The sequence below is a fragment of the Dreissena polymorpha genome, chromosome 2 (assembly GCF_020536995.1).
Source record: "Dreissena polymorpha isolate Duluth1 chromosome 2, UMN_Dpol_1.0, whole genome shotgun sequence".
Classification (NCBI taxonomy): domain Eukaryota; kingdom Metazoa; phylum Mollusca; class Bivalvia; order Myida; family Dreissenidae; genus Dreissena; species Dreissena polymorpha.
This window is the reverse complement of record NC_068356.1, coordinates 101,243,622-101,258,266: the sequence shown is the minus strand read 5'-3', so window position 1 is coordinate 101,258,266 and position 14,645 is coordinate 101,243,622. Positions and strand designations below refer to the sequence as shown.

At 33.3% G+C, this 14,645-nt stretch overlaps 1 protein-coding gene across 2 annotated transcripts in view; it reads right to left on the bottom strand.

Annotated features, from left to right (window-relative positions):
- Window positions 1–2,222: 2,222 nt before the first annotated feature.
- The window catches only part of LOC127868281 (beta carbonic anhydrase 1-like), a 180,277-nt gene continuing 167,854 nt past the window's right edge, over window positions 2,223–14,645 (bottom strand). The window contains exons 3-4 of one of the 2 annotated variants that reach the window (XM_052409914.1): window positions 6,088–6,318; window positions 2,223–5,279 (exon numbers count right to left, since the gene is read on the bottom strand). In XM_052409914.1, coding sequence (XP_052265874.1) covers window positions 5,049–5,279; window positions 6,088–6,318 — 462 coding nt within the window. In that variant the 3' untranslated portion in view covers window positions 2,223–5,048. The remainder of the gene's footprint in view (window positions 5,280–6,087; window positions 6,319–14,645) is intronic. The other variant, XM_052409915.1, reaches the window with a different exon arrangement.

Sequence of the window (14,645 nt, the reverse complement as noted above, 5' to 3'; positions counted from 1 at the left end):
TGTTTGAGTTTGTATACATTTAAACCTAATATAATTGATTTGTGTATACATTTGTACATATTAGTCTTGTCCATATTAATCTAACATAAAACTTATACATTTTCTGCATTATAAAGTCACTCTTGCGTGAGTTGTTAGAAACGTGAGTTGTTCGAAACCGAATGCATACAATATGTCTACATACCATAAGTGGAAATGTAAAACTTAAACCTCAGTATATCTTATTCACTACATCTCTATGTAATATAAGCCCCAGCATATAGGTTTATCATTTGCTAGTATTACACGTTCAGTATTTTCTTGAAAATTAAGCAGTCTAAACACAACTTACATTAACGTAACTATGGTGCTACACGACCTTCAGGGCAAAACGCTCGGGATATAGAAATTAGTGTCGAACTTCCAATCCACATTAAAATATTGTTTTGTACAACTTCACGCACTTGGCCTAAGCGAGAGCTGTATTCATGCTCTCGTCCATGTATCATTCCATTTTGCCTTTTTGTTCGGTGTATTTGATCTCATAATATCTCTAACACTACAATAATTTTAGAAATACAAAAAAAAAGTTTTCACTGAATAAATAATAGCCGCATCATGCGAAAATGTATCTTATGCCATGTGCTGCCGAAACAGCTCCAGACAAGCCTCCGCATCCGCACAGTCTGGTAAGGAGCTACCCTGTCCACTAATGAGACCAAGAAACCTTGCGTGACTTTGGAGCCGGCAGGGTACATTGTAGCTCATGATTGCACAGGCTGGTATAGAGCTACATTGGTAGCATACCGTATAAGGCCCATCTGTTGCATTTGGTTGTTAGATTTCAAACATAATAAACTTACTAGCTTTCACATTGTGTATAACATTGTTGCAACTGCATTGGTCATATTCTCCGAAATAACCATAAAGGAAATAACAGGAATAATAGTTAATGCATACAAAACATGGAAGGACAATTTACCAATTGATTTAGCTTCAGATTTATATCATAAATATCAAACAAAGCCAATGTATTCATAAATCATCATTCATGAATTTAAAAAAAAAAGAGTGCCGATTAAATGAAGACTGATCGAAAGCAAGTCTTCTTTGTTTAAATTATTATACGTTCTATGTATAATTTAGAGTTTATTAAGAGAATTCTTCAGCATAAAGAAAAGTCCAAAGTGAGGGAGCACACTTAGTGTTGGATCCTCTCATTTTAGTCACGTCCTGAGCAGATATAAACCACCTTTCAACAAAAAGCTTCATTGGGGTACTCGGATTTGAACCTAAACAAATACACATATATTTTAATCAGCTCATTTAATTATATTTAATTGAGTATTCACTTATCTGTTTCGTAATGTATTGTGAATATTGTATATTAAATTAAATTCCCATAGATTTAATGGATACGACCATGTAAACGCATTCTACAACTTGAGTAGTTATTTTATACTGAGATGCGAACGCAAAATCAAAAGGTTACATTCGATGTAATGTACTCATACTTTTGAGCTAGAACATGTGTTTCCTTGGGCATTAAGATTTAAGGACAGCCGATGTCAGTCTCCACCTTAACAGAAGCTAAAGAAGACAAATCACTGGCAGGTAAAAATTGTATGTCTGTACCAGTTTTAAAATTAAATGGTGAGTTAGTGTATCATAACATACTAGCGTTCGTAGACATAACAATCATTCAAAAGCATGATATACATTCAGCACAAAAATGCCATAACAAATCAGCATATCCAAAAGCATAACAACTACACAAAGTGCATGGAAAACATCCCATTAACTCTTTCAGTGCTGGAACCGAATTTTGAAGGCCTTTTCAAACAGTTTGGATCCAGATGAGACGCCACAGAACGTGGTGTCTCATCAGGATCCAAACTGTTTGATATTCTGATAGTATTCTTTGAAAAAAAATTCGAAGAAAATGCTAATTTAAGAAATTCAGCAGACGACATTTTTGCAGACGACAAATTTTCCAGCATGCAAAGGGTTAACCTAGTGCCAATAATCCAACTCCCAGCTATTGTCCCTCCAGGAGCTTTATGTGTGAACTCATAAAAGCTCAAAGCAGTCATAAACTCATAAACCTTTTCGATTCAATAAAACAATAAGTATGCTATTCCCAGGTAATTGTTCCTCCGACAATAAAAACAAAGAGCTTCTAAAACTACTAAGAAGTAGTTACAAATAAATAATTATTTAAATCTATAAAAAAAAACAACCTTATTACAACATGATTTACTTTACTTACATTTTCTACGAACCTTCTTTGAATATTGACCCAAGCCTGACATAAGATACACATGAAAAATAATTTGTTTTCCTTGAATAATACACCTTGACAGGCACTACTTGATTAACATGTTTCAGATGCACAAAAAAGGTAACAATGATATTCATAATACATTTGTTCAAGGAACATACATATAATGTTTTATATATACTGTTAATTGGGGATTGGAAATCAGTACGTTGTGACCTAAATACTGAGAATATATTACTCGCAGTTTGCAGCCTTAAAATGCCTTTTTCAGGTGCCAAAATACTGATATCTTCTTTCTGCATATTTCTTAAATGCTCTGCAAATATTCGAAGGTATAAATTTTAGAGAAATACTAATTTTACTATGCAAAAAATGTTTATCGTATAAAATATTTTGTGGAGTTAGCTTCCTGGAAATATGTTCATCAAAATCATGTTAGGCAATGATTTCAATGCGTCCAAATTGAGAACATTTCAAAATGCTTGCGTCAAAATTGAGAACATTTCAAAATGCTTGTGTCAAAATTGAGAACATTTCAAAATGCTTGCATCAAATTGAGAACATTTCAAAATGCTTGCGTCAAAATTGAGAACATTTCAAAATGCTTGCATCAAATTGAGAACATTTCAAAATGCTTGCATCAAATTGAGAACATTTCAAAATGCTTGCGTCAAAATTGAGAACATTTCAAAATGCTTGCATCAAATTGAGAACATTTCAAAATGCTTGCGTCAAAATTGAGAACATTTCAAAATGCTTGCATCAAATTGAGAACATTTCAAAATGCTTGCATCAAAATTGAGAACATTTCAAAATGCTTGCATCAAATTGAGAACATTTCAAAATGCTTGCATCAAATTTAGAACATTTCAAAATGCTTGCATCAAATTGAGAACATTTCAAAATGCTTGCATCAAAATTGAGAACATTTCAAAATGCTTGCATCAAAATTGAGAACATTTCAAAATGCTTGCATCAAAATTGAGAACATTTCAAAATGCTTGCATCAAAAAGCAGGATTCTGCTTTAATTGAAATCCCTGATGCTCTTCATGTGAAGTAAGACTTAGCAATAACTCAACAACAATTGAGGTAGCTTATTTCAGATTGATTTGTACAATAGCAGCTACAGCTCTCTATTTCTAACACGTATAAATGAACATTTAGAAAATTATACCACATGTAGAATCCTACATAATGCAACATTTGACAATCATATATGATACGAAAATTTAAAGAGAATTGAATTGATATCGACTGCCAAATAAAATCTGTCCATGGATGGGTGCAAATTCATACGGCATAATGTACAATCCTAAAAAATACTTTAATGTAGGGTACTAATTTGATGCATTGCCGTTTCCTTTATTGATATCTATACACCCATAAAGGGAAAACTTAAGGAGATTCCTATGGTTGCTGAACTCTTTTCTAGTTCATGTCCATGTAATTTTACATTTTAAAATAAAAAACATTAATATTGTGTAAGCAGTTAACACTGGATTTTGCATAGAAAAATTTACCTGAACTTTTCACTTAAGTACAACTTAATTTCAGATCCCCCTGGGAGCTTAATGAGTACCAGGCTACAGCCCCAGACTTTCTCACCATTTTGGGAACATGACCTTTACCTGTGAATTTGAAAATTTTTGCTTCTTACTATTTAAATATAAAAAAGTATTATCAATTGCATTGTAAATTTGAGAAAAATGAATACATACATCTTACATAAAAAAGAAAATAGTGAACATAAAGATATTACTTACTCAGTATATGGATATTGAATCTTGAAAGTTCAAACTCTATATTTCTATAGGTTACAACTCTAGAAAGTCAAACCATCAATTGGGAATTTTTGGACAGCATTTGGGAAACAAAGATACTTTTTGCGATTGAAAATATGACTAATTATCGTCTAAAAATCATCTAAAAAGAGACCACTCATTTACGAGATCAAATCAAAACAGAAAAAACATACCGGTTACCAATTATTCATTCATATATAAATCGAGGTCTGGCCAGATAAACAAATATAATAACTCTGTCTGGCAACACATGAACAATGCTAAAACATGCTAAATTAAATTCAGACACATACTGATAACACATTCATGTATGTATCTTAAATGGCACTATTGCCAATAGAATATTCACTTCTTGTCACAACCACACTGTTAATTCATTGGTTATCACCTTGATGATCTTTGTCAGGCTGGCTTTTTCTCAGCCAAATTCTCATTTAATTTCTCCTATTATTTAGTAATAAATCTTAAATGCATCATTAACACTTAGTAAAAGTACTTAATATGTGACTTTGATATGATTTATCACCGGGCATTTCTTATTCAAAAAAATGTGTCTTAAATGGTCTTGCAGCAGTATGGAAATGACACAATTTAAAAAAAATTGTATTTGATTCAAACATGAATGTATACTTCATTCTATAACAATCGAAAAAACACTCCTGACTAGGTAAAATAATTGGTTCATTTATGAAAAATCAATACAAATTTGTAAAATAATCATGAATATTTTGAGAAATAGATGGATGACTTACATAGCATTTAAAATACTTGACCAATTTTAAAACTCTGCATGGACGAATGGTAGAGCATCAGATTTTGCTTCTAAACATCTTCCTATTGAGGCCTAGAGCAGGCAATATTTCATATTTAACATTTGTTCTTTATTTTATAATTATTTAGTATTATTAAAAAGATAAAAAATTTATTGGTAAATACATGTATTGGCACTTATCTAAAAACACTAAAATCTGTGAACATGTCCTTTTAAGATTCTGACAGTATTTTCGCACTAGCTCGGTTTTTGACTTCTTGCATGAGACCGAAGTAGCTTCGCTCGTTCACCTCAACAAAACGCTGTCGCTCTCTACTGAGCAGAAACACGTTGCCGGAGTGAATGTCATACCAGAACGCATGTAGCAGCAAGTCGTTTTGGCTCAGCCTCTCTTTGAGAAAAGGGTAGGCAGCAATGTTTTCTAGCTGCTGTATACAGTTTACCTATAAAGATGGAATAAAAGTTATAAGAAATAGTCCTTGAAATGCTTTGAAAATTTTGATTTCTGATAATTATATAAATGAAGTGGTTTTTCAGAAAGGATTTAATTTTAAACATATTGACCAAATATTGAGCAAATGAAGAGGCGATTATCATGTTAAAGGGCCAAATGACCTTGACCATTGACTACAAGATCAATACTATAGCATATTTCTTTTCCCCAAACAAACAAGCACATCAATTAAATATTCTTAGGTCAAGGCAATTTTAGAAATAGTAAGGAAAGAAAATCCAAAGTAATCTTCCATTCCTCTTAAGATACAAGAGTACAAATAAAATGATCATAGTTCAAAGTGCTATCTTTAGATTTTTCTAGTATAGCAAATTTAATGTTAAAAGCCACTGTGAGATTGGCCTTTGACCTGTTAAAGCCACTGTGAGATTGGCCTTTGACCTGTTGACCTCAAAATCAATAGGTGTCTTCCTTCTCCCTGAAGCAATCCATGTAACAATTTGATTGATTGTAGGTCAACAGGTCAAAGGTCAATCTCACAGTGTAAAAATACAGACTCAATAAATCAACCGACCATCTCAGCAATCAATACACCAAATAAGAGAAACAGTATTTCTGTAATTTTTGCGGTTAAGGCATAAAATGAAATTTGTCGAAAGTAAACATGTCTGTCATTATGTGCAAGTTTGCAAGGTCCTTTCAACAAACTTAATCAGAACCCTTGCAATGCACATTCTACCTTATCAACTGTGGTATACTAAATACCTATACCAAATTACTAAAGCGTTCAAACTCACCTGTGAAAGTTTGTCCACTATGTTGAACTGCTGCCCAGGATCTATGGTAACTTTAAACTTAGTGTTCTCACTCTCTTGCATATAAGGAACAGGGCCAGTGAAGCTATTTTCTTCTTTCAAGTATTGAAACTTCTCTATGGTCCTCCAGCCGTTCTTTTTGATCCAGAGTTCTAATGGGGAGCCTGTTTTTGCATCCATCTGCTTTCTGAGATCATAGAGTAGCCGCATTGCCTGCAAAATGTATGACACACAACAAAATGTGTTGGTTTTTTTATTGCATGATGTACTGCGCACTAGACTTGCAATAAAAAGCATAAATACTCATATATACATATAGGAGGCAGAGACGCATATAAAGAAAAACATTAAAATTACATGTCCATGTTGGCTAATTAATTTCTAATTATTTTATAGTAATTTTGTCGCAATGATCCAAAAACATACAGACATTATGCACTGTCAGCATCTTTTTAAGTTTTGTATATATTTTATTATGGATAACCTTCCCATTTTCCAGTCTGATTAAACAAACTAACACAATGTCTGAATGTTAAAATTTATTTTTCCACAAAACCCAAAATGATATTTCTCCATAAATAATCTTACTTTTATTTATTCATTTATTTTGCAAACTAACTGATTGGTTTACAACTTCTTGATAGTGTAATAACTAATTTGTGTATTTAGCTATTATAAGTATACTCTCAGTAAAGCTCTAAGCAAAAGCATACTCTAAAGGGTGGGCAATATTGACCCAAGTTTATTCCACACCAGCCTGTAACTTACATAGTGAAAACCTATTTATGTTAGCCTAAGGCTTATTGAAATACTCTCACGTCTATATCCTGGCTAGAAAAAGAACTTATGTCCTGCATGGTAGGGGGAGGAGTATAAAGAATCAGTGACTTTTGTCCTTCTTTATAAAATATCTGAAAACGGCAATTTCCCATTGGGAAAAAAAAACAAATTTCCCAATTGCTGTCCAATTGAAAGTTTTAAAAAAGTAGGGTTTTTTTTAATGCAACATTTAGTTAGTTTCCCTATGCAGCTCTATGGCTTGAACCTACGTAAAAATAATATTGACAACTTGACAGCACTTCGTTATCAATTTTAAAGCATTTGGAGGCAAACAAATATAATACAACGATTTCCCAATGTGAAGACTTCATGACACAAATTTTCCAAATTTCAGGATTTTTGCTAAATTTTTTACAATTGGGCTGGTATTGGTACTTTTCCCAAGAGGGCAAAAAACATCGCTGAGAATGCGCCCACAGTGGGATCAGACCCGTGACTTACTTAACTTACTTTACAATCTGAATGTCCTGCCACCACCACGTGTCGGATTTTCTGTCTTACGCAGGTCAACTCCCGGGCACCTGCAGCTGTGGTCGTGCTGTTCGAGGTCATCTGGATAGGGCACAAAATTGCCTGCATTCTTCACAATGTAGTTGTCACCTAAATCACTATTTGTAAACTTGGTAGACACCACCCGGCTGTCCATACAGCTGAACAACAAGGACAAAGGCTGTAATTTCAGCATATTCAATTGTAATTGAGTTGCGTTCTGTTAAAATTGGGCCTAATGCATGTGCTTTAAGTGTTGTTCCAGGGAAGCCTGTACCGTCCGCAAAGGCTAATCAACATTTTCCGCCTTTGCATATTGTCAAAGAACAGACTTCCTTTAAACACAAATACTATTTAAGCGGAAAATGTAGTCATGTTTTAAGTTTGACTGAATATTCAAGCCATTCCTGAAACTTAATTTACCGACACACTTTAATCAAGCTGAAATGCATACGCCAGGGTGAGAAGAAAAGCGTTCCTTTTCTTTTCAAAGTCCAGCTAAAGTGCAATATTTAGGAGCATATTGTAGTAGAACTGGCTTTCTCCCTTCATTCAAATTATTGCCCTTTAAATGTAAACTACTTGTATGTGTATTTCCCTTGAAGTTGTCCCCTAAATCGATATTTATAAACTTGGTAGACACCACCCAGCTGTCCATACAGCTTAACATCAAGAATAAAGTCTGTAATTTCATCATATTCAATATTCAATTGTAATCGAGTTGCATTCTGTAAAAATGGGACTTAATGTATGTGCGTAAAGTGTTGTCCCAGAGAAGCCTGTGCTGTCTGCAAAGGCTAACCAGGGACAACATTTTCCGCCTTAATTGCATTTTTGCAATGAAAAGACTTCTTTTTAACAAAAAATACCATCTAAGCAGAAAGTGTAGTCATGTGAAAACATGTTTTAAGTTCGACTGAAATCTTCAAGCCATTCCTGAAAACTTAAAGCGATCTTTTCACGTTTTGGTAAAATGACAAAATTAAAAAAAAAGTTGTTTCAGATTCTGAAATTTTCGTTTTAGTTATGATATTTGTGAGTTGACAGTAACACTGAATATTTACCATGCTCTAAAATATCCATTATATGCATCTTTTGACGTTTTGAAAACCTGAAAATTATAACGCGTTGCAAAGCGAAACGATTGAATAATTTGGAAAGTTTTGTTGTTGTTGTTGTTATATTATGTGAAAATATGAGGATTGCTTATATAAAGTTAAAAATACATCCCTCCTAGTATACGCACGGATGGCAGAGTTGTCTAAGCAGTAGACTTTTACTCCAGGACTCCAGGGGTCAGTGGTTCGAGCCCAGTTGAAGGTTACTTTTTTTTTATTGTACCGTATTCATGTTTTCTTACTGGAGCTTTTTGAATCCAATGTTTACATTTATCAATATAAAGCATTTAATGACAAACTTCAATACATGCCAAAATCTGTGAAAAGTCCCCTTAAAGTTACCACTACACTTTTATTAAGCTGGAAGGCGAATGCCAGGCAGGACAAGTAGAAAAGCTTGCCTTCTGTTTTCAAAGTCCAGCTAAAATGCAATATTTAAGAGCATATTATCTACTGAACAAGTGCTTAACGTTCACATTAGACAGGTCAAATCTCAAGCTTTCCATAAGTAAAAAAATGCAACTTAGTTTGTTCAGTTATTTTCAATAAAAATACAACTGCTGTCAAAAATGAGCCATGAGCAAGAATAGGCATATTGTGACAATTTTGGCCTGTATTTTTTGACGATGCTGGAACGGGTAGGTATGATAACCATCAACAAATTCTTCACAATGGCGACCTATGTAAAAGATCGAGCCGGTCCGATTGAGATAACTCGATTTTTCTAATCGAAATACCTCGTCCTCGTTGATTTTCATTGATAACATTCTCCTAGCAGAGTTGTCGTTCGTTTTTCAACATTCAACAATGGCCGCCCCCATGAGAGTCTCGAGTCAAAACTTTCTTACTGCATAAATTGGCTTGTTTCGCTATTTAGAAGCTGTCATTTATGATATATGAATTATTTATTCACTAAATCTCCGCTAATGACAATAATGGATGGAATTCGAAGGATATATTCGATGTGAATGGATCACTTTCTACAACAATGGCTTCGCCCATAAGAGACTTGATAACACTCGTGTCAAAACTTTCTTACAGCTTAAATCGGCTTGTTTCGCTATTTAGTAATGCAACAATAAATGGAATTCGAAGGATATATTCAATGTGAATGAAGCACTTTCTGGATCTCGACAGCTTGACAAGGCAAAACTGGCATACTGATGATACTGGTAATTTGAGTTATCAATTTTAGTCACATTTTGCTTTATGAATTTTGTTCGAGCATTTTGCGACTTATTGAATGGCTATGATACCCGAAATCAACATGTCATATGGTGTTTGCATATCACCAAGCTGTCCTGAAATACAACATTGAATACAAACTCTTTACTCAAATTACTGGTTTGTATGGATTCTTTCTTCTTTCTATTTAAGTAGTTGATATCATTATAGTCCAAATAATTAGACGTAATTTACCGTTTAGTCCGTGTATATCGACCTCATATTTATAGGAGTAGATATTAATTGTGTTAAAAGGGCCTTCTCACAGATTTTGACATGTTTTGAAGTTAGTCATTAAATGCTTTATATTGATAAATGTAAACATTGGATCTTAAAAGCTCCATTTAAAAATCCAGAATAAAATTCTTAAAAAAAAAGTAGTCCGCAGCAGGGCTCGAACCAGTGACCCTCTCAGTCCTGGAGTAAAAACGTATTAGCCTGCTCAACTATTCTGCCAAGTATAAATGGTTGACGTATTTTATACCTAATATAAGCAATCTTCGTAGTTTCACACAATTAAACAACAACAACATAACTCTCCAAATTATTCAATCGTTTCGCGTTGCAACGCTTTATAATTTGTAAATCGTTAAAAGATACATATAATGGCTATATTAGACCATGGTAAATGTTCAGTAATACTGTTTCCTAAAAATAACATCACTAAAACGAAAATTTGCGAATCCGATACAACTTTTTTCAATTTTTGTCAATTTACCAAAACTTGAAAAGATCCCTTTAAAGTTAAAGTGATAGTATGGGCATTTTGCACTGTTGAATTGAGCTGAAAAGAATTAACAGATAAAAAGAGTTAATTAAATTGTGGTTACTGATCAATTTTCTGCAACTCATCTTGCTACCAGTTGATTATAAAAAATATATTTTATATTCGATTTTCTTACGTGACCCACCCAGTCCTGTAAGCCGAAATGATCCGTAAAACAAAATTGTGCCTTTGTGTCGTATGAACGAATCTGCACTAAAACTAAATTTAGGTTCAAAACGTACATGCATGATCAGTTGTCAAATGAAAGTACGGTCGATATTCAAATGCATTATTTTTCTCTTTCCGGGATATTGTTTAAGTATGTTGATGCTGCATTAACATATAAGCGAACATGAAGTGCAAACACCAAAAATAAACAACGGTTGCGATAGACACCTTTAAACTGTAAGATGCCCATAATATCACTTTAAATGAACTGTATCCCAGTAAAAGAGACATTAAGGCGATTGTGGCAAGTTTAGATCCAGTTCAACTTGCAGTTTCTTGAAAGCTGTTTGCTTAAGAGCGGTTTTCTGACAATGACAAATAGTTTAATTGGATACTGATTAGACTGCCCTTTTCCTGTGACCTGGCTAATTAAATTCAGAAGCCTGGTAACAGTTTAACGTTAACTTCTACTTCGTACTTCCTACATTCAATTGCTGACTATTACAGGAAGGCCTATTATAGGCAGATGTGGACATTGTCGAGTCCGTTTCCTGGGAAGAATCAGTACTTGGTGTCTGTGGAGGAGATAATGAGATTGCTCCCCGAGTAGGGAGCGAACCCACGAACTCCCGATCGCAAGGCGGCCACCTCATCCACTACACCACCGCGACCATAATGTTACCAATGTGTCAGACCAGGGCCTGGATTTTGAAAAGTAGGGCATGCATGGTCAGAAGATGTCATTTAAGATTATACATTTTTTCAAACACATACAAATGCATACAAATATATATAGTAAAATGCGCTAAGTCAGAAGGCATTTGACTTCGGCTGCTGCCTTGGCACACCAGGTGTTTTGGTTGCAATAGTTTTATGGACTCACTACTTGGATGTGTAGTTACATTATTTACAGTATATAAAACAGTTTTTAGCATGAACCAATGACTTTTTCAAACATAAATAATTGATTTAAATTGCTTGAATGAATAATATTTAAGGTTTAAGAAGGCATTTTCTTTTTGTTTCAAAGGATATCTTTGAAAATGATATTTTTTATGAATTTTTTGGCAACAAGGGGTAACGCATTTTTTAAAAATGTAATTAATTTTCTGACAAAAAACTGGTACCATGAGTAGCATGAAACAATGATTTTTTTAAACATTTGTAATTGATGAAAATGATTGCAAAAATAATATCTAGGGTCTAATTAAGCCTTTTTTATTTTATTTTAATAGGTTACTCTGAAAATCATATTTTTCATGATTTTTTTTTGCAACAAGGGGTTATAACATTTAAAAAATGTTACTGGATTTTTAGACCAAAACTGGTACTATGATAATACTATGATGCACTTCGCCAAAACAGTTATAATTATATTGTTTATTCTCGAAAATGTATTTCCCCTATTCACTAAAAATAACACTTTTGATCAGAAAATTCATATATAATGATGTATACTTTTATTTTCAAGAAGCATAATGCCTCTTTTTAGTTGTATTCAGCCACAAGTTCTTGTCAGCCACTTAAAGGTTATATGTTGCCTTTCTTTTACTAAATGCAAAATAATTCTACACTTTGAGACATTCATAAAATATTTTATGTCTTTACAACACCGACAGGCTAATAAACTTATATATCAAGTACTTCCATACTAACAGGACCATTCTAGGCGGGCAACCTAGCAACCTTAATTTGTTCATATCTTCCTATTAATCTGTTATATGTGTTATGAATCATTTGTTCGAAGAACATTCAATGTTTGTTATAACTTTTAAATAATTCAATGTTCAAAGTGATATTGTTATTGACCGATAAACCAACATACTGATTAAAAGGGAATATTTTATTAATTATTTGCATTTTATCTTACATAAGAAACATTTGCCTAAATGTTTTTCAAACTATAGAGAAATCTATTTACAATTAATAATTGACGACGTTTATCCAAAAAAAAAACATTTATGAAATGGAAGTTTAAAGATAAAAATGAATAATGCAAGTTTTATCAGATATTCATAATAATTTCCAATATAATTGAGTGTTTAAGCAATGTGGACGAATGAATATATCGGATAAAGCGAACACTTGTCTACACTTGAATTATGATTTATTTTTCAATATTTTAGGCACTTAAGTTTAGCCTTAATGCGTTTTTATAAGCATTTATAGACAGTGTCCCTCCCCAAAATCAAGGAATTATTACTTGTCATTCATTTGTGTAATGGTATACAATAATTTTGTGGTAGAATATGTGAGAAAAACATTAGAAACGAAACTTGTCAGTGATGAAATTGTCAATATGGTTATGAAAATTACCGATCGTCGGTTTCCGAAAAACAATACGTCACGGTTTCCAAAAATATGATGGTTGTGCCCAAAGATTTTGGTGTTAATGAACATTACTGGTTTATATTTTAATAATTTTGATTCTCATTTGATTAATAGGTAATTTCAAGGCTGATAAACTTGAAATATGCATGCTATTCTTTCGTTTTGCATATGTCTGTCGATACATCTGTACAATCGGTAATTTCCGTAACCACTCGTTAAATTGTAGCAGACACAAGTTTAAATAAAAAAAAATGTTTTACACTAATATTCTACCTCTTTCTTGCTAAAAACTAATGCATGAATGATTTAAAAGTAATATTGCATCGTTTTCAGCCAGGAAAACTGTCTATGACCGCGAGAAAAAACATAACAAACTTTTTGATTTACGATATTTACTTTATAAATAGCTTGCATGCGGCATGGCATTGCATGTTCCCCAAGATAAATATCTCGACTTAATTTATTGGATGATTTCGGACTGTTTCATCCAATCAGAAAATAGCTTTTAAACGTAATTTAGACCCATGTTTCGCGAGATAATTAAGTACCACTTTTTATACACTGCCAAATAATGACATAACAAGTTGCCTCCCTTGTTGGTTCATGCTACTGTATTATTATGTCCCCCTTCGAAGAAGAGAGGGTATATTGTTTTGCACATGTCGGTCCGTATGTCCGTCCACCAGATGGTTTCCTCATGATAACTCAAGAACGCTTATGCCTAGGATCATGAAACTTCATGTGTACATTGATCATGACTCGCAGATGACCACTATTGATTTTGAGGTCACTAGGACAAAGTTCAAGGTCACGGTGACTTAAAATAGTAAAACGGTTTCCGGATGATAACTCAAGAACGCTTATGCCTAGGATCATAAAACTTTATATGTTCTTTGATCATGATTCGCAGATGAACCCTATTGATTTTCAGGTCACAAGGTCAGAGATCAAGGTCACGGTGACCGAAATAGTAAAATGATTTCCGGATGATAACTAAAGAACGCTTATGCCCAGGATCATGAAACTTCATAGATACATTGATCATGACTCGCAGATGACCTCTTTTGAGGTCACTAGGTCAAAGGTCAAGGTCACGGTGACCCGAAATAGTTAAATGGTTTCCGGATGATAACTCAAGAACGCTTATGCCTAGGATCATGAAACTTCATAGATACATTGATCATGACTCGCAGATTATCCCTATTGAATTTCAGGTCAAAGATTAAGGTCACGGTAACCCGAAATAGTAAAATGGTTTCCGGATGATAACTCAACAACGTTTATGACTAGGATCATGAAACTTCAAAGGTACATTGATCATGACTCGCAGATGAAACCTAATGATTTTCAATTCACAGCCCTTGTTTCAAAAATGTTTTCATGTAGTATACTTATATTAATATTTACAAAATTGATGCATATGAATGATAGACTTTACTGAAATCATTTTAATGATACTGAAATTATGACAGTGAATTAATACTGATAATTATTTAATATATTTTGCTTGATACAATCACGTACATCTATATCAAAATTAACAAATGAGATCATACTGTAACTTCAGTGATGAATTTCAGTGAATTAAATTAAATCCAAAATAT